A 20,112-nucleotide genomic window follows, 5' to 3' on the forward strand; every position below is an offset into this window, starting at 1 on the left:
ACAGAAAGAAAAAAAACCCAATACAATACAAAACACAATACAAATTGTTAAAAATCAATTTGTCTCTTGGATAACACTAAAAAATAGAAGCAAAACATATAAGTAGCATGTTTTCCATGTTACTTATATGTTTTGCTTCTATTTTTTAGTGTTATCCAAAAGAGACAAATTGATTTTTAACAATAACTATAAATGGGCTAAGAAAGTACAGTATACACAATTTCGGAAGAATACATAGACTGATCTTGTACTCGCCTATATTTTATTATGTGTTTTCGATGTATTGTGTTTTGTATTGTATTGTTTTCTTTTTTTTCTTTCTGTATTATAATTGTAAATAAAACCTTTATAAAAAAAATAAAAAAAATAGATAGAATGCTAATATGTGTTTCTTCTAAAAGATGAACCAAAAAAGTCAGATGTTTATAATGATGGGAATAAATGTTAAATCTCACTCATACCCTAACTTAAGAACATAAGAAGAGCCATGCTGAATCAGGCCAAAGCCCATCGAGTCCAGCATTCTGTGTCACACAGTGGCCCACCAATTGTACATGGGGATCTTGAGCAGAAAGAGAAGGCAAGACCCTCCCTTTCACTTGACCCCCAATAAATGGTACTCAAGGGAATCCTGCCTGCCTCAACCAACATAGAGGGCGGCACTTGGACATCTGTTTCAATAACCACCGAATCAACTTGAATCAATAATCCTTCCCTTCCTAAATACAAGTAATATTATACTAGATATTAATGAAGTTCTATAATATATATAAACTCGAGGAAGGGGAGGAGGTACTGTGGTATTTATGTTTAATTTATTAGCCTTATTTTCAAATTTAAGTGCAATGGGCCCATAATGCAGTTACATCTTTTTATTATTTTATTAGGTATGATGAAACTAATCAATAGTGTGAGAATAGCATGACTCATTAGCTTGAACATGAATGTTTACCAAGTCTGTGGAACAAACGACTTATTTTCATCCCCCACTTTCCATTTAAGTTACAGACATCAGTTTCAAAAAGTCCTTATTCATGGTTCCTGGTTTACAAAGTTACTCTGTTGTTTATATAATATTCAAAGCAAATTAAAATTTAGCGGACCTAGTGGAGGAAGCAAGAAGAAGGGAGGAAATCCCCAGTATGTAATGAGATACTCAAATAGTCCATGATATAATTAGTGGCAAAGAGGACAGCCAATATATTTTACACTGTAAAGCTGTGGGTCCTTGGTAAAATCCACAATAAGCATAGGAGAGATTTTACAAGCGGCTGTCCCTTAATAAGCACTGTTTCAGATTATAATATACATCTCTCTCCCTGTTTAGGATAACAAAATACAATGACTCTAAAGTAAGCTATTGAGGTACCAATAGTCTCAACTTACAAGTATCCATTTAGTAACCATTCAAAGTCACAACACTGAAAAAAGTGACTTGCAACTTAAGACCATCACTGCCTCCCCACAGTCACATGATCAAATATTGAATGCTTGGCATGTATTTATGACAGCTACAGCAACATGGGGTCATGTGAACAGCCTTTGCAATCCAACAAGTAAAGTCAATGGGAGGAGCAGGATTCATTTAATGACTGCATCATTCACTTAACAGCTGAATTTTGATCAGGTCAAAATTGGGAATGCTGCAATGGTGTGAAAAACGTTCAAACTTCATTTTTTTTCAGTGCTACTGTTACTTTGAACAATCACTAAATGGATGGTTCTAAGTTGAGGACAACCTGTACAACCTTCATGGTGAATATATTGTTCCCAAAATAGGGCTTTCACAGCATGTATATTCCTGCCCAATACCTCTGGAAGCTCCACTCTAAATATAATGTGCTGTCCACATGTATCTGGCCAATTGCATGAAGGTTTTTTCCCTTCAGTGAAGTCAGAACACAACATCGTACCTTCAAGCAGTCACTAAATGATGTTCATTAAGCAAGAACCTACTTTCTCAGTTTCTAGACTGCTAGACCAAACTGGCTTTATAGTTCATTTTTCAGAGTTAATTTATTGTAATTTAGTTATGTGATATGAATTACAAATAAATTGAATCCTATACAACTGTATCTAAATATTTCCACAAAAACAGAGCAAATTAATCTTTATCAATATTATTCATATTTGAAGTACTTCCAGTGTCAATTCATTACTGAAATATGTTATTCTAAATAAAGAAGAAGGGGATATATGTGGTTCATGGTAATACTGTGAACAGGCAAACAATATGTATAATTGCATTTTGAATCACAATATTTTATACCAGTGTATTGTTTTAAATTATGCATTTTTCAATGCATTTATTCTTAACATTATCCAACTCCTTTTCTTTCAGGTTATTGGAATTATTAGCAAAGATATTATCCCCAAAGGAACACGTTTTGGACCATTGGTTGGTGAAATCTATACCAGTGACACCGTTCCCAAGGATGCAAATAGAAAATATTTCTGGAGGGTAAGCAAGGAAAATAACTTTATATAAAAGTATTACAAAATATTAAAGGTGTTATCAGTGAGACAAATATTGTCATTATTCGAACTGCATGAGCTAAATTAATGAATTGGTATAGTCCTATTTCCATGATGGTGAACCTATGGCATGCTTGCCTGAAGTGACACACGGAGCCATGTTGCCTGGCACACATGGCGGTGTCTGTTCATCTTCAAGTTTCTGGTGCGCATGCGTGCACGACAATTAGCTGACCTTCGTGCATGTGTCAGTATCGGAAACTGGAAGAGCTGGTCTTCCGTTTTCCTGCTTGAGCATGCATACCAGCCAGCTGATTGTCGTGAGAGCTGGAAACCAAAAGTTCATTTCAGGCGCGAGCATGTGCCCTGGGCAGCTCCTGTTTTGAGCTGCAGCCCACATGAGCGTGCACCATCACTGTCCTATTTAGTGATCATGGGACTATTGTTCCATTCTTAGAAGAACAGATCAGCCAATAGTAATTCTTTCGTGTCTTGGTTATTCCGACCCACCAACTTTCAGGAGGAAAGACTCAAATTGGGATACACATTTTATCTCAAATGTCCTCCTCTAAAACTTGATGGTTTCTGCCAAAATCAGGAGTTTAATCTCTGAAATGTGATGCTATTCCTTCTGCTCACAGGATAGAGCAGATAAATACTTAAATTAGTGCTTATAGTAACTGAGTTACTACAGTGTTAACTAACAAAATTAAGAGAACAATTTTTTTATTTAGTTATTTTACAAGGCATGTACATGGAAAAAAAACTATTAAAAACCCTAGGTTTTTGATATTATGATAACTTTTGCTAGTTGATCATTTTTTGTTGAATCCTGTATGTCTTATGCATACCTGTACCTTAATAAAACTTAGGCAAGATGACCTCCCACAGCTTCAATACTTCATTTTAAAAATAAAAGTGATTCTTCCCATATGGTTGCTGTAAGAAAACATACAATTAATATGATATAGGATTTGGGGTTTTTTTCCTAATGCTATGTTAATTAGAGATCCAATTTAGTCTAGAGGCTAGAAACAAAGAGACCACGCATCAAACTTCCATCTTACCACCATTCAATAATTTAAGCTACCGGTAAATAAATTTCTTTCACTGTAATCAGAAAGCATAAATATTGGATGAGATAAGATGAACTAAATTTGTCATAAAGTATGAGATTTGGAAGGAAGATGTTGCTTGGACATGATGCATGATGCATTGTATCATTGTTTTTTTTCTTCCAATTTTAATTATATCTGAATCTCTTATACAGAGAGGAATGCTGTGTCCTTTTTTATTTACAACAGAGTTCTTTCAACTTGGCAACTTTAAGACTTGTGGACTTAAGGATTCAGCATAGCTGGCTGGAGAATTTTCAGAGTTGAAATCCACAAGTCTTAAAGTTGCCAAGTGTGGGGACCCCTGATTTACACCCTGCCTTTATTAATTTTTGATAAACAAAACAAGGCAGGGAACATATCTCATATACCTCCTAGTTTCTAGCTTAGTACATTGACCACTAGACCAAATTGGATCTCTAATTAGCACAGCATTAGAAAAAAAACACAAATTCTTTATGATATCAATTATGTGTTCTCTTACAGCAACCATATGGGAAGAATCAATTTTGTTTCTCAAATGAAGAATTGAAGCTATGAGACTTCATCTTGCCTAAGTTTTATTATGGTACAGGTATGCATAAGACATCTGGATCAGGATTCAGCAAAAAATAATCAATTAATAATAATTAATAATAATAATAATAATAATTTATTAGATTTGTATGCTGCCCCTCTCCAAAGACTCGGGGCGGCTCACAACAATAATAAAAACAATGTTGCAGTGGAACAAATCTAATATTAAAAGAGAATTGGGTAATGCCTCAGAGACTTCATTGCAATACTGCATTACAAAAACAGAATAACAGAGATGGAAGCTTGCAACTTAAGAACATGTTGCCTTTGTTTCCCTATGTAAGTTATCCATTTGGAAGACAGAGTAGAAACTCTGTTTGGCCATTTGTTCTCATTCACTTTTAGTTGTTCAATAAGGCAGATGTGTCATCAGCCTACATATAATTGATTCTCCATGGTAGGAGGAGTTAGCCTCCAAGGATTGGTTGACCTTGTCCGCATTCATTTTAATCCCATGGTTCAACCTAAATGTAGCACACATAATTATCCACTACCTTTGAAAAGTGTTCAGAAACTTCAGATCATGCAGAATGCGGCCGCGAGAGCTATCGTGGGGCTTCCCAGATTCGCCCATGTTTCTCCAACACTCCGTGGCTTGCACTGGCTGCCAATCAGTTTCCGGTCACAATTCAAAGTATTGGTAATGACCTTTAAAGCTCTACATGGCATCAGACCAGAATACCTCCGGAACCGCCTTCTACCGCATGAATCCCAGCGCCCGATAAGGTCCCACAGAGTTGGCCTTCTCCAGGTCCCGTCGACTAAACAATGTCATTTGGTGGGCCCCAGGGGAAGAGCCTTCTCTGTGGTGGCCCCGGCCTTCTGGAATCAACTCCCCCCAGATATTAGAACTGCCCCCACCCTCCTTGTCTTTCGCAAATTACTTAAGAGCCACCTGTATCGCCAGGCATGGGGGAACTGAGACATCTCCCCCAGTCTTTTATATTTTATGTTTGGTATGCATGTGTTGCATGGTTTTAAATGATGGGGTTTTATATGTTTTAATATTAGATTTCTACATTGTTATATTGTTTTAATATTGTTGTGAGCCGCCCTGAGTCTTAGGAGAGGGGCAGCATACAAATCTAATATATTATTATTATTATTATTATTATTATTATTATTATTATTATTATTATTATTATTGTTATTATTACAACATACTGCCTGTTAATGACTACTTCAGCTTCAACCACAATAATACACAGGCTCGCAATACTGTAGATACAAACTCAAGATAAACTGCTCCAAACTTGATTGTAGAAAATATGACTTCAGTAACAGATCAATGCCTGGAGTGCACTACCTGACACTCTTTTTACATCCCCCAAGCTCTCATAACTTCAACCTGTCTATTGTTGACCTCACCCCATTCCTAAGAGGTCTGTAAGGGGCATGCATAAGTGCACTAGCCTGCCTGTCCTACTGTGTCCATTTTTTTTTTGCACCCATTTACTATGTTCAAGGTTGACTCAGCCTTCCATCCTTCCCGAGGTGGGTAAAATGAGGACCCGGATTGTGGGGGCAATATGCTGTTAAAAAGTACTATTGCTAACCTGTTGTAAGCCGCCCTGAGTCTAAGGAGAAGGGCGGCATTAAAAAATTGAATAAATAAATAAATAAATAAATAAATGTTCATATTTATGTTTATACTATATCTATTATCTTGAACAAGTTTGACAAAATAAATAAATAATTTTGGCTGGCAACAATGGGGACTTTAGTCTGACACATCTGCAAGGAAGCCAGTGGTGGGTTGTTCCCGGTTCAGCCTGGTTTTGTGAACTGTTAGTGCCAGCAATGGGAGGCTCCGCCCAACCGCCCGGGAAGCTTCTGCACATGTGCAGAAGTAGTGAATGAGAACTGGTAGCAACGCGTTTTAGAACCCACTGCTGAGGGAAACAGATTAGGAAAGCTTGCAGTTGATCTCTGCAATTATTCAGCAACTATTGGGAAAGAATTCGGACTACCTAACAGGATATGACACAGCTAACATCACACACGTTACACACATTACAGTACTTGCATTTTGAAAAATCTTGATAAGTACCGGGGTTGACTCTTCTGATTCACAATGCCTGGGATTCTTAGAAAAGGTTCTTTCCTCGGTGCCTGAAAACAGCCCTGTAGATGCAAAGGAAACTGGAAGATAATTTCCAGCATGTCATGTAAGAAGAAATGTCTGTCAGGAACAGAAATATCTCATTTGGGTTCCGTAAAGAGGATACATTCTAGAAAGAAAAAGAGTGAATATGTTGTGCAAGCACCAAGGTGATGTCATTTCTTGTAATTGTGGTAGTATGACTCAGCACATTTTAACCTTGTTTGATTCATGACTATTAGATGAGGCAGCAGAATAAAGTTTTACAGCAGTCTCAGTGCACAGCATGTGTGTAGTGAGGAAGCAAACAGTGAATTATGTTAGCTTTGGAATGTGACTGAAAGACCTTTCTTTTACATTTTAAAATGGGGTCTTCCATGTAACATTGGTGCATACCATTGGAACTGAGTTCCTGGAAGTTTGCAAATTGAAGCTAACAAGCTTTTTTTTTGAAAGAGAGAGAGCATAATTTTTGAATCTTTGTTCCATCTTTCTCATAACAAAAGCACCGCAAAATCTCTCAGGCTTCTTTGATGAGGCTACATGTATTTCCTCAGCCTCAAATGACAGGAAGTAAGAAAGTGATTCTGGGGTGTGTGTGTTAAAAGGCTGGCTTTGTTGCTACTTTGGTTATTTTTAAAAAAATGAATTCTCAGTATATTCTTACATCAAATAACATTCAAACAAAAAGGCCTATAAAAAAAGCACAGAAGGAACTAGAGCCGTTTGTACGTTTTGACATGAACAAACCCAAACTCAAATGCTTTCTCAGCCATGACATTTTAACTGAGTATCCTAAATGGAAATCACATGATTAATTTACCTCATGTCTAATAGTTGAGATAAAAATGAAACCAGAAGTATATATTTGCCATTTGCCCAAAGTTCATGGGAACAAGACAAAAAAGAGCGAAGTATTTCTCAATGGAAATATATAAAAACGTTTTTGGTTCCAGGTAATAACCTTTTTCCCCAGTTGTAATTTTCAAATTATTACTTCAGAGACCAACAATTATTCAGCGTATTGCTCATTTTCATAATCTCAGAGGCACTTTGAAAAGAAACCTGCCTCAAATTCCATTATTTGTTCTGTCCCATGGTGTAGAATTATATTTTCCTAAACATTTAAGGAAGAAAGTACGTCATTTAACAATTAGATCAGATTTGCTTCCAGATTTCCTTTCAGTTATATACCTACAACTTTACCCCACCCAGTTTTTGTACAAAAGGGCTGGCTTCGAATTATTATCTAGTGCTATTTTAGGACTTGTTGGTGTGAGGGAGTATCTGAATAAATCTTAATTTTCTTAAATCTGTGGTGATGGTGGGAAATCATACAGAGAAAAACAGAAAAGATAAGAAAAATATTTGACTGGAACATAATTAAGTGAATTGGTCTTTGCCACAATGACTCGTAGCATCTCTACAGAGATATAATCAACTTTAAGTGAATACTTTTTTGACAACGCTTATGTAGCATTTTAAATCAGAAACATTGAATGTTTACAGAGTTTAATTGAAAACTCCACAACAAAATTGCAAAAGGATAGAAAGGCATTTAATTTGGACCAAATATTGTTTCAGGTATTTTGTTTCCTACATTTGTGATAATGTTATATAAATAGAAAGAGGATTTAAAATAAATAAATAATATATTTAACTGTCATTGGGGCTTTGTCATTTCTATATTACATATATATATATATATCTTCTTCCTTTCCTGTAGATCTATTCTGGTGGTGATTTTCTCCATTTCATTGATGGATTTAATGAAGAAAAAAGCAATTGGATGCGTTATGTGAATCCAGCACACTCCGTTCAGGAGCAGAATTTGGCTGCATGTCAGAACGGCATGAACATCTATTTCTACACCATCAAGCCTATTCCTCCTGGCCAGGAATTGCTTGTCTGGTATTGTCAGGACTTTGCAGATAGATTGCATTATCCTTCCACTGGAAACGTGGTTTTGAATAGTAAGTAATTTAAATTTACTCCCTTGTAAAGAAATATCTTTTGTCACTGGAATGTTGATCATGGGTATGAATCATCATATGAATGATGAACCTCGGGGTTCAAATATGATTGCAGGAGAAGACATCTTAAACAGGAAACATTCTTTTCTTAATTAAAAACAACACAACTCAGCATAACCCCATTTAAGGAGACAAAAATGTAGCTATACTGTTGGCTGAACATCCTGTTATGAGATTGATTCAGAGCTTAATCTGAATGTTAATGTGCTGTTGTTGAGATTATATTTATACCAATAACCCTAACCTACCAAGTGGGAAGAGGAAAACCCAACTTTATGATAAAGCCACAGGTGAAAAATGAGAAAGTAAAAATGGCATTCCAAAATCTTAATGGTAGGAATTCGAGTTCTTGGGGAGGCTTATATGCATATCATTACAAGACTGGTAGTTTTTCGTAATTTTCATGGTTGATTTATTTTCTCAGAAAATTCACCTAATGTTTGAAGGAGCTGATATAATTTTTTAATTGAAAAAACAAAGCTTTCATTTCACATAACTTTGTAATCTCCTGAATTCACATCCATTTATACTTTTATCTTATTGTTGATTTTTAATCACCAATTTTTATAAATTGTTGCTTAACAAACAAAAAAAATCCCACCCAATATTTTCATGTATTGACAACAACAAAAATCACCACAATCTGAGAACAGTGATGGCGAACCTATTTTTTTGGTTTGCATGGCAAAAGGAGGGGCACGCATATGCTTGCCCATACCCATAGTTCCACATTCCCCCCCGCACATTATCTTGGTGATAATACAGGGGCAGTTTTCTTTGTTGTCCTCTGGGATATCTTTTTTTTCTTTTGACTTCTTGCAACCCTGAGATTATGAAATAATTTGTCATCTAAATTCAAACCAAGACATGCTTAGGTTTTGAGAAATCAACTAAAGTGTATTACAGAGGTTTATAATAGTAAGCATTTTAACACATTAAATTCTGTAGCTTAAAATGTTTTTTTATAAACAGACCTGATGAAAATTTTTAACAGTAGATTTGGAATAAAAAAGCACATTTAATTATATAAGATACAATTAATTTATAAAAATCTCTGGCAGATATGGTTGTCATTAACTTAGACGGATATTAAAAGGATCTAATATATGTATTAATGGAGGACCCATATATTTGTGAATCTCACTTTCAGGGAAGGAACAGCAGAAAAGCTTTTCATTCTCATGGCCTTATAATGATCGTCTCAATAATATGTGACACATTTAGAAACAAATTTTGAACTAATTTTAAATAATAGTTTTCATTCTAGCATCTGTTGTGTGGGGGTAAAACTCTGAAGTTCTCTTCTGGCAAAACAGACATTTTATTTAGAACAAAAATGTGAATCAGCATTATTAAAATTAATCACTCAAAATGTTGATCAGCATTTACTCTGGAAATGACACTATACACCCACAGAGGTCTCAGGGGAAAGAATTAAAATATCTCAGGCAGCTAATAGCATTGCAAATGAGAAAGGTTTTGCAACTAGATTTGAGGAAAACATAATTTACTCTTTATTTGTATTTCTTTTTTCACAAAGCAGGGCTACACTGGTACCAATTTTTGTCATACTATTAGTAATTTATGTCTGTCTATATGTAGGTTAGTACAAGAAATTATCTTTGATTTCTAATGGAAATATAGATTAAATTTACTTAGTACATTTTTGCCAAGAAAATGCTATTCACAAATATGATCATTTTAATACATGTGCAAGGAGATGCTTGAATGGATTTTGGATTTATTTTCCCCCACAAAAATCAGAACTGGCATATGAATCTGATTTCCCAATGTTCTTACTGTCAAAAGGACATCAAATAAGTCATGTGAGTCGAAATTATGTTCAGAGAAATAATCCATATGAGGCCAAATAGAATGTATAGTCTTTTCTATATGGAATCCACGAAGCAAACATCTATATTTCAGTTTGTAAAATTATGCATACTATGCCAGTATTTTCTTCAGCTTTCTATGATTTATCCAATAGCATTATCTTTTTTCCTTGGCATTAGTATTAGATTTACAAAAATAATAAAAGAGTAGAATATAATCTTTAGTTGTTCTCTACTTAATTTTTTTCTCCTCCCATGTATTTGGACACTCCTAGTTTTTTTGTTTTGAATAATGAGCCAATCATTTGAAAGAAACTATGAAAAGAAAGGAGCCTTTAGGGAAATGGACTACTGCAGAGAAGGCAGCTTAATGACTTGGAGATACAGTGTTCCCTCGATTTTCGTGGGTGATGCGTTCCAAGACCGTCCGCGAAAGTCGAATTTCCACGAAGTAGAGATGCGGAAGTAAATACACCATTTTTGGCTATGGACAGTATCACAAGCCATCCCTTAACACTTTAAACCCCTAAATTACCATTTCCCATTCCCTTAACAACCATTTACTCACCATTATTATTGGTACTCACCATTAAATAAGACACTTAGTGATCCTGATATTTATAAACATAATTATTTATTAACAATAATTATATTTTTGTGACAACAATGCCGATTGGCTGAGATTTCGGCCAATCAGCAATGGCAGACGAAAGCTTGGCGCTGACATATGACATCATCGGGCGGGAAAAACCATGGTATAAAAAAACCCCAGCAAAGTATTTTTTAATTAATATTTTTTGAAAAACCATGGTATAGGCTATTCGCTAAGTTTGAACCCACGAAAATCGAGGGAACACTGTATTAGGAATTACAGTTCCTGCCAGCCTCTATCAACATGGCCAATGGATAGGAGAATTCAAGTTCAGAAGAGGTAGAAACTAGTTCACAAATTACTAAGAAGTTAGCTCCCTATGCAAAGAAATACATGCCTGGCAGCCAACCCCAAATCCTTACTGAACTGGAAAGCATGGCACATTCCTTTACAATTCTTGTGTGTGGTACATTCAAAAAAAGTCTATAATTAAACATTCAAGATAAAAAAGAAATTTCTTCTTCAGCAATTATAGAAAGCTACCGTGTATATGTAGTCCAGCATAGCAAAAATAGTACGAGGTGGTGCAGTGGGTAGAGTGGGTAGAGTACAGTACTGCAGGCCACTAAAGCTGACTGTTAGATCTGCAAGTCAGCGGTTCAAATCTCATCACCGGCTCTTGGTTTTTGTATGTGGCTATAGTAGCAAGACTTATATATGCCAAGAGATGGAAGAATTACACATAGCCAGCCACATAAAAATGAATTATGAAATTAATGGATTTGGCAGAGATAGCAAAACTGCTTTGATTAAAGAAAAGACTTTCTACTTGGAAATCATTTTTGGATTTTTTTTGTTTGAAATTGAAAGAAATGAAATTTTAACCTTGGGATTTGATTATTAGATCTTTCTATGATGATAGAAGTGTCATTAGTTACAGTTTACTCTATTCAAAGGATAATTGATTTTTAGATTTTTATCTGCATCAAAGAAATTAACTTTTAAAATAGTTTCCCCCTTTTGTTTGCAACTCCCAATCCTGCTTTTTTTTCTTACTCCTCTTTAACTCTTTTTTTCTTTGCTACTTTGTATTTTATACCTTTTTGAAATTTTAATAAAGTTTGGGAAACTTTTGTGTTAATTGAAAAGACTTTTATTTTTAATTACAATACCGCTTCCTTGGTGTAGCTTTTCTTATAGCTTAAAGCTAGAAACCACTTCACACATCATAGCAAAAGCAAGTGTGTATTAAAAATGGTGAATATGTAGAGGCCTACATGTCTTCTTTTCTCACCACATATACACCACAAAAACACTTAAGGGAGCTGGGACCAGTCATCACATCCCTCAGTGTTTCAGCAATATATGTGTGGTAGGAAAAAATTATGTAGCTACCTGACATGACATGTGTGTACCCATATCTTCTGAAGCCACAGTTAAAATAGAGGGATGTTTAAAGTAGGGTTGCTATCTTGCTGTGCAAACCCTCGCTGGAGAGAAAAAAGAGAATTGCTATTTTCTTTTGATGAATTTATTGAAAATAATGTTCCTTTTATAATCAAGTCTTGTAAATTAACTGGGATGCTGAAAAAGTGTCAATTATAATATCCCCACTCACAAGAATCAAACAGAAATTATTATTATCATTATTATTATTATTACTAATAATAGTAGTAGTAATAATAATAATAATAATAATAATAATAATAATAATAATAATAATAATATTGAAGTTGCTAAAAATCTACACTGACTTGATGGTACCTAATCAGTTTAAAAATAAATGTTTCCTTTCTAGAAAGAACTTTCATGCTGTTTCCTGAAAGTTATAATATTGCGGCAGAGGAAAATGCTTCCTTCCTACATTTTGACATGTAGTTGAACTGTCTGACTGATGATCAAAAATTAAAAAGAAGTTATGTATATGTCAGGAATCGGAAGCTCATGCTGTTGTCAAAAGAATTTTTGAAAATTTGCTTTTAAATGTTGTTTGAATCATTTTTAAACGAGATAGGATTTCTCTACTAAAGCATTTAGCCCCATGATTTGTATTGATAGCAAATGTAATAGGAAAGTACTGTCATTTTCTACAAATTAATATAAGTAGTTAGTGGTTTTATTTCCTAGTGCCCAAGATTGATTTTTTAAAAAAGATAGAAGTTAATGCTAAAAGTGTTTTTTAAAAGTCTATGGTTGACCAAGGGTTATCCTCACTTTGATAAGAATGCAAAATGAATCTATCAAGTGCCTGTAAATGTCTTGAAATACTCACAAAACAAGCAAGTTATATGGTTTTTTTCCCCATTGTATTTCAGCACAAGGCCACAATAAGCCAAAGCAACAAACCTGTGACAAAGATGAACTTTTTCAGAAAAATCTTCCTAGAAGGGAACATAGTGTGAAGGAAATCCTAAAAACTGACTCCAATCATGCTAGAGGAAGGGATTTGTGCTATAGCCATGTTGCTCCACATACTCAAGAAAAAGACTTAACGATCCTACGGAAAAATTGTAGTCCTGAAAGGAGGCCTTTCTATCCTCGAGCTATCTATCCCATCAGACCTCACATTCCAGAAGATTACCGGAAGGTTTCCCTAGCTTATGGGATTGATAGGCCTAGTTACTTTGCTCACTCACCTATCCAGCCATCTACTACCCCAAGTCCTTCAGCAAGAAGCAGCCCAGACCAAAGTTTAAAAGGTTCAAGCCCTCACAGCAGTCCAGGAGTTACAGTTTCACCCTTAGCTTCTGTGACTCAAGAACACAGGGAGCCTTATCCTTACTTGAATGGACTGTATAACACAGAAGGACTAGGGTCATATCCTGGATATGCGCCCTCAAGCCATCTTTCACACACTTTTCCCTATCCCAAATTCCTATTACCATCATACGGCATGAGCATCAACAATTTCAATGTCTTCCCGAGGATGTATCCTTTTTATAGCAGCTTCTTCAGCGGTGGGAACCTTTCTCCTCATATCTTGAACTCCTCTAGCCTTCCGAACTCCTTGCCATCGGATGGGAGTCGTCACCTCTTGCAGCCAGATCACCCAAGGGACCTTCTGATTCCTGCACACAACAGTGCCTTCTCCATCACAGGAGCTGCTGCCAGCCTGAAAGACAAGCCATGTAGCCCCACGAGTGGGTCCCCCACTGCAGGCACCGCAGCCACATCTGAACACATCATGCAACCAAAACCTACCTCGGCAGTATTGGCTGCCACTAGCAGTGAAGAAGCCATAAATCTCATCAAGAGCAAGCGGAATATGACTGGTTATAAAACCCTTCCCTATCCCTTGAAAAAACAGAATGGCAAAATAAAGTATGAATGCAACGTCTGCTCCAAAACCTTTGGCCAGCTCTCCAACCTGAAGGTAAGCTTTTGAAGAGAGACAAAATGGCTAGGCGGATTTCTTTGACTGCCATTTCCTTAAAAAATGACTTTTTAGGAAGGCCTAGCAGAGGTTAATATGCTAAAGAGTGTTTGTTTGTTTTTAATTGGAAATTAGTCCATGCATATATGCTGATATTATATTGAGGGCAGTGGTTTTACATTTTTAAATATTTGAAATTCAATTTTAAAGATTTAACAGTTATGGAGTAATCATTTCTTAATTGATTCGTTAAAGTGGCTGTAACATAAAGTGGATTTGACATGGTCATTTTAATTCTGAGGGTTTCCTGCAGTGTGAAGTTTTCATAACTGAACTAAGAAAGTGAGTGCATCCAAGATATAAAGTATTGGAGGTGGGGAGAGATGAGGTTGATGAGCTGTGGAAAAACTAGTGGTACCTAAAAGAAGAAGCCTAATACAGACTACAAAGGAGAATGAATTGTACTAGGACTTATTGCAGAAGGAGGCTGAACATTTCATTAAGTGCTGGGCTGCCACTCATTTGCCTAGAGTCTAGTTGCACTGAGGTGATATCTGAATTTGTCCACAAACAGATATATAATTCCTGACCTCCGCTGTTCAGTCTTTTTTTAATACAGTATTTAAGGCAATAGGTTCTTCCCCATTATTGTTCCATATTCTTACCCAACACTATTTAATGTAAATCTGGAAAGGAACAATTCAATCATGTCAAGGTAGTACAGTATGTAGATAAAAAAGATTAACTCCTTGATTGCTGAAGCTTCTGCTCACATTAATAATTTTCACAAGTGGTTTTCTCTCTTTAAATATTGCTAAGTACATATTGAAATATTGCTACATTGTAGCAATACTACAACTTGGATAGCAGCAGTATTTAAGTAATAATGTACAAAACTGTTTCATTTTCATAAATAATGCTTAAAGAAAAAGTAACAGCTAAACAATAATATTAACTCGATAAGAAAATCATTCTGAACATGTTAACCGTTTCTTGAGACCTCACTAAGCATTCTGTTTCTTGAAAGGTTCATCTTCGAGTACACAGTGGCGAAAGACCTTTCAAATGTACTACTTGCAATAAAGGATTCACTCAGTTGGCTCACCTCCAGAAGCACTATCTGGTACACACAGGAGAGAAGCCCCATGAGTGTCAGGTGCGTAGAGTTTGCGAGGAATAACTTTAGCAAACGATGCAATCAAAGGAAAGATATCCTTGAGTCACATTTGACTTCTGGCTACTTGATGAATATTTATATGACTTGCAAGTGGGAGTAGTGCCTGTTCTACCCATCCAGCCCAATGAAAATGAGAAAATGCTTTTCACTTCTGGAAAATAGTCAGGATTTCTTTTGCACCACTTTCAAATCAAGTATAAAGTGGTACCTCTACCTAAAAATGCCTCTACTTATGAACGTTTCTAGATAAGAACCGGTTGTTCAAAAATTTTTTGCCTCTTCTCAAGAACCATTTTCCACTTACAAACCCAACCCTCCGAAACCGTAACTGGGAAAGGCAGGGAGAAGCCTCTGTGAGGCCTCTCTAGGAATTTCCTGCGTGGAAACAAGGCCGGAAAAGGTGAAGAGAAGCCTCCATGGGGCCTCTCTAGAAATCTCCTGGGAGGAAACAGGGCCAGAAATGGCGGGGAGAGGCCTCCGTGGGGCCTCTCTAGGAATTTCCTGGGAGGAAACAGGCCCTCCACCCTCCCGTGGTTTCCCCAATCGCATGCATTATTTTACATTGATTCCTATGGAAAAATTGCTTCTTCTTACAAACTTTTCTACTTAAGAACCTGGTCACGGAACGAATTAAGTTTGTAAGTAGAGATACCACTGTATATCCATTCTGATTACATGCTTTGGAGAGAGCGGATCCCTGCTAGAAGAATGGGGACATGATTTTGCAAAGAACAATTATACAAAATTCATCCTAGATAGGAAAATGTGGGATATGAGAGGTTGGAGTTTATTTGTTTATGCTTTTATGTTAAAGTAGACCTAACTCCAATTTACTTCTTCCCCATTTTAGGTCTGTCATAAGCGATTCAGTAGCACAAGCAACTTGAAAACCCATCTGCGGCTGCATTCAGGAGAGAAACCTTACCAGTGTAAGCTGTGCACTGCTAAATTCACCCAGTTTGTGCACCTAAAGCTGCACAAGCGACTCCACACCAGAGAGCGCCCACACAAGTGTATCCACTGCCATAAAAGTTACATCCACCTTTGTAGCCTCAAGGTCCACCTGAAGGGAAACTGCCCTGTAATTCACGCTCACAACTTTTCTACAGAGGACCTCAGCCGGATCAATGAAGAGATTGAAAAATTTGACATTAGTGACAATGCGGACCGGTTGGATGAAGTCGAGGACAGTGTTGATGTAGCATCGGTGGTAGGGAAAGAAATATTCGCTGTGCTTAGAAGCGAGATTGAAGGAGCCACGCTGAAAGCATCATTACATAGAAACCTGGGGAACGGGCTGGTCTCCTCTGGGTGTAACCTTTACGAAGCCTCAGATATATCGGTTGTGAAGTTGCCTCATGCTCATCCACTACCTCAGGTACCTATCAAGGTCGAGCAAGAGACAGATGAACCAATGGACCCTTAAGTGCTGCGGGATGTACATGTGTATTGTGTGTGAGAGTGTGTATGGAGTTTAGTATGTGTGGCAAAGGAGTGATGTTTGTTTGTATTTTAATTTATGACCTGGCAAGTCAGGGTGCCTGTAGCAAATTGCTTGTACAGTATATTGTATCAACGCTGCAAAACAACCTCAGCTTACAGTAGCTTCTCCAGTTGAAAGAAGGAATTTCCACGTTGCATTCTCAGGGCATGAAAAGAGGCCAGGACTGTTCGTTGCCTCTCCTGCTTCTAAAAAAAGACTGTCCATAATGATCCATAATCATTTTATAATAATAGTACTTCATAATTTATTATGCAATTTACCATTCAAAAAAGCAATAATTAGAATAATACTTACAATGTCAAGAATATTCATTGTAAATGGAATATGAGTGCTTTTCGCTGTTTGTTTGTTTGTCTTGTGGCCGTTCTCCATAGAGTTGATTCCTGTACATTTGTTTAATAACTGCAAATAATAGCAAAACCCATGATTGACTAGGTTGCAAGGGTGGAAATGTTTTAACATGCCTATTTCAGACATAATGTTTTGTTTTGCCAAAGTTAAATCCTTAATAATCATTTGGTTGTAACTGTGCTGTGTAACTGAACAAAATAGATACACATATAGAATTGTTTATACAGCATATATATATATACAGCAGAAGGGAGAAACTGATATGTCTAGAATGAGTGAAAAGGTAAAATATTAGGCAGAATGCATCAAACACAGTCCTCCCCACTGAGCCCTTAGTTTTACCTCATGGTTGTGAGCAGTTCTCTTAGAAAAGTATGTTTTCTTAGGATACTCCAAAGATTCTCTCTGCAAAGAGAAGTATTGCAAAGGCATTGGCTGGCTACACCCCAAAGCTCCCGTTGAGATTCTGGGAGAAAAAGGACAACTTTCCTTAATCCCTTCATTCTCCATCCCATTTCTTGGATAGAAATTGGGTGGTACACTCTCTTCTTGGCGTACCTAACTATGTGTTTTCCCCCCTGCTCCCTGTATCATATGAGTCAAGTTTTCTCTCAGTATTTGTATTTAGCACATTTTGTGGTTAATTTAATGAAAAATTAAAAGGGCATTGCAAAGTTGCTGAACAACAGTTACCTCATTGCGTGTGTCCAGTGATGCAGAAAATGCTGTCTGTCTTAATGCTTTGTCTTAATGCTTTGCTAATCTAGAAAACAAACCAAAACATGAAGAGAAGATGGAATGCACATTATTTTCTCTCTCTAAATCTTTTGTTTTGCTGAATCCAAAGATAACATGTCATGATATACAGTAGGACATAGCACGTAATTGTATTTATAATTACTTATACCACTATCCTCTGTGCGCCCACGAGTACATACTTTTGTGAGCCAAACCTTATAATAAAATACTGATTTAAATAGCTTGTTTCACTATTAAAAAGGGAAAATTATTAACATCAAAGTTATAATATTGCAAACGTCCTTATTTCATCATGAGTGAGTGAGTTAATTTGCTTCAAGAGATTTAACCATGTAATATTTTTTAAATTTTCCAAAGTATTCTCTGAAGAATAAGTGGCTTACTCTTGTAGGGTCATTGCAAACATCTGCCTTGGGAGATGAAAAACAAAAATAATCCAAACATGCTTGCTAAAGGTCAGACAAGTCCCATTAATATTCATTTTTGAATGCTACATAGATGAAACATTAAAAAGAAGGATAAGTTGTTTAAATTGTTGTCTGGAAGACCTGTCCCTTTTCCTACATCTTACAAGGTGACCTGATTACAGGTAAAAAGGGCAGTGTTACTTTTCATTCAGTATATATATATATCTTTATATCTCATAATAATCTTAAGGGATTAGGCTGTTACAAGCATGACATTATTCTAATGCCTTCTTATATAAAGCACCAAACATACCCATAATCTACAGGTAGACCAAGAAAAACTTTATATATGCCTTTTGAAGGAAGACTTACAGTTCATAACATTTCTGTTCCCATAAATTGTGATGCAAATCTAACTCAAATGTAGCAGTGCTTCATAAACATAACCATTAACTATTGGATAAACCAAAGTACCACTACTCCGATCACTGGACACACACATGCTTTTATTAATTGCCTATAGTGCTTTCTTGTATTTGATACGAATTTTACAAAGATTTATATGCATCAGCTTTAAAACTGCTTCTTTGTCTAATTGTCTCTCCTGTTTAAAAACTTTGAATGTAGCAACAATCAGTGTTTCCCCTTCTCCCTAAGAATAGGTTCTGACCAAAGTTAACAGGCTTTTTACTTTGCTACAACAAAATATCTTATGTTTACGTACTGGTTTACATTGTTATTTATGTGCAAAAATGTCAAAATGTAAATTAAATTTAAAACGTTCCTTGCTTTACCAATGGTGGCTTCTTCTTCTTTTTTAAATGTAAGCAGTGTTACTTTAGTTCCAACTTTCATTTTATTCTCTGGGAAAAAACACATTTGTAATTATCTTTTTCTATAGAAATCTCTGGTTCTAAATCGACTTCCTGTAACTTGGCCTTTCTGAGGATGTTGTGCCACAGCATGGCTAAATATTTCTGAAAAATGCCAGGCTAGGAAAGGCTCTTCTTTTTTATACCTATTTAGAGGCCAGGACTAGATAGGACTTGTAAAAAAAAAAGGCAGGTCATTGTGAATCTATTATTTCTTCCCACCATCACCAGAAAAGGAATCATGGTTGTTTTAGTGCACAAATTTACTGCCCTTTATTTGCAAGGAAAAACAGCAGCATGGAAGAATTATGGTCCAAAGTCTTATATACCGCTTTACTGTCCTCTCTAAGTAGTTTACAAAGTCAGCATATTGCCCCTGACAATCTGGCTCCTCATATTACCCACCTTAGAAGGATGGTCAAGCTTGAGCTGGTGAGATTTGAACTGCCAAATTGAAGCCGCCCAGCAGTCAGCATAAATAGCTTGCAGTATTGCACTCTAACCACTGCACCACTGTGTCTCATCAGAGTTAGGAACGCACAACACAAATATCAATTGCTTCAACCCAAATCCAGTTTTCATTTCATAGCGAAAGTTCTTCTGCCATTCTTAAAAAATAAGTGAACTTTATTGTTGCAATCTCATCAGATACAAAGGATTTTTAAGTACATGCACTCATGTTTCACCAGTGCTACTGTTTTGGAAGGAAGGGTCCATGCGGAAAAGGCCTGAATGTTCTCTGGTCTTCTCTGGAGTAAGCTTCCAAAATGAGGAGAAAGAAAGGGAGATCCAGCATTTTCATATCTCTCTTCAGTCTACCGTGTTCCTCAAACGATACAACGGCATAAATTTGGGAAGAAGCCCTGCCATTCATGAAGAGATGTATAGCGTTCATCCACATTAGCCTGACAGCCTTTAGGCAAGTTAAAGTTCCAGATGAGCTGG

General features: G+C 36.3%; 1 protein-coding gene across 3 annotated transcripts in view; it reads left to right on the plus strand.

Annotated features, from left to right (window-relative positions):
* Positions 1-19,088, plus strand: part of PRDM1 (PR/SET domain 1) — a 124,110-nt gene extending 105,022 nt beyond the window's left edge. For all 3 annotated transcript variants that reach the window (XM_070733296.1, XM_070733297.1, XM_070733295.1), the window contains 5 exons: positions 2,342-2,461; positions 7,994-8,240; positions 13,040-14,097; positions 15,125-15,253; positions 16,125-19,088. In XM_070733296.1, coding sequence (XP_070589397.1) covers positions 2,342-2,461; positions 7,994-8,240; positions 13,040-14,097; positions 15,125-15,253; positions 16,125-16,700 — 2,130 coding nt within the window. In that variant the 3' untranslated portion in view covers positions 16,701-19,088. The remainder of the gene's footprint in view (positions 1-2,341; positions 2,462-7,993; positions 8,241-13,039; positions 14,098-15,124; positions 15,254-16,124) is intronic.
* Positions 19,089-20,112: the final 1,024 nt, after the last annotated feature.

Source organism: Erythrolamprus reginae, chromosome 1, assembly GCF_031021105.1.
Source record: "Erythrolamprus reginae isolate rEryReg1 chromosome 1, rEryReg1.hap1, whole genome shotgun sequence".
Classification (NCBI taxonomy): Eukaryota; Metazoa; Chordata; class Lepidosauria; order Squamata; family Dipsadidae; genus Erythrolamprus; species Erythrolamprus reginae.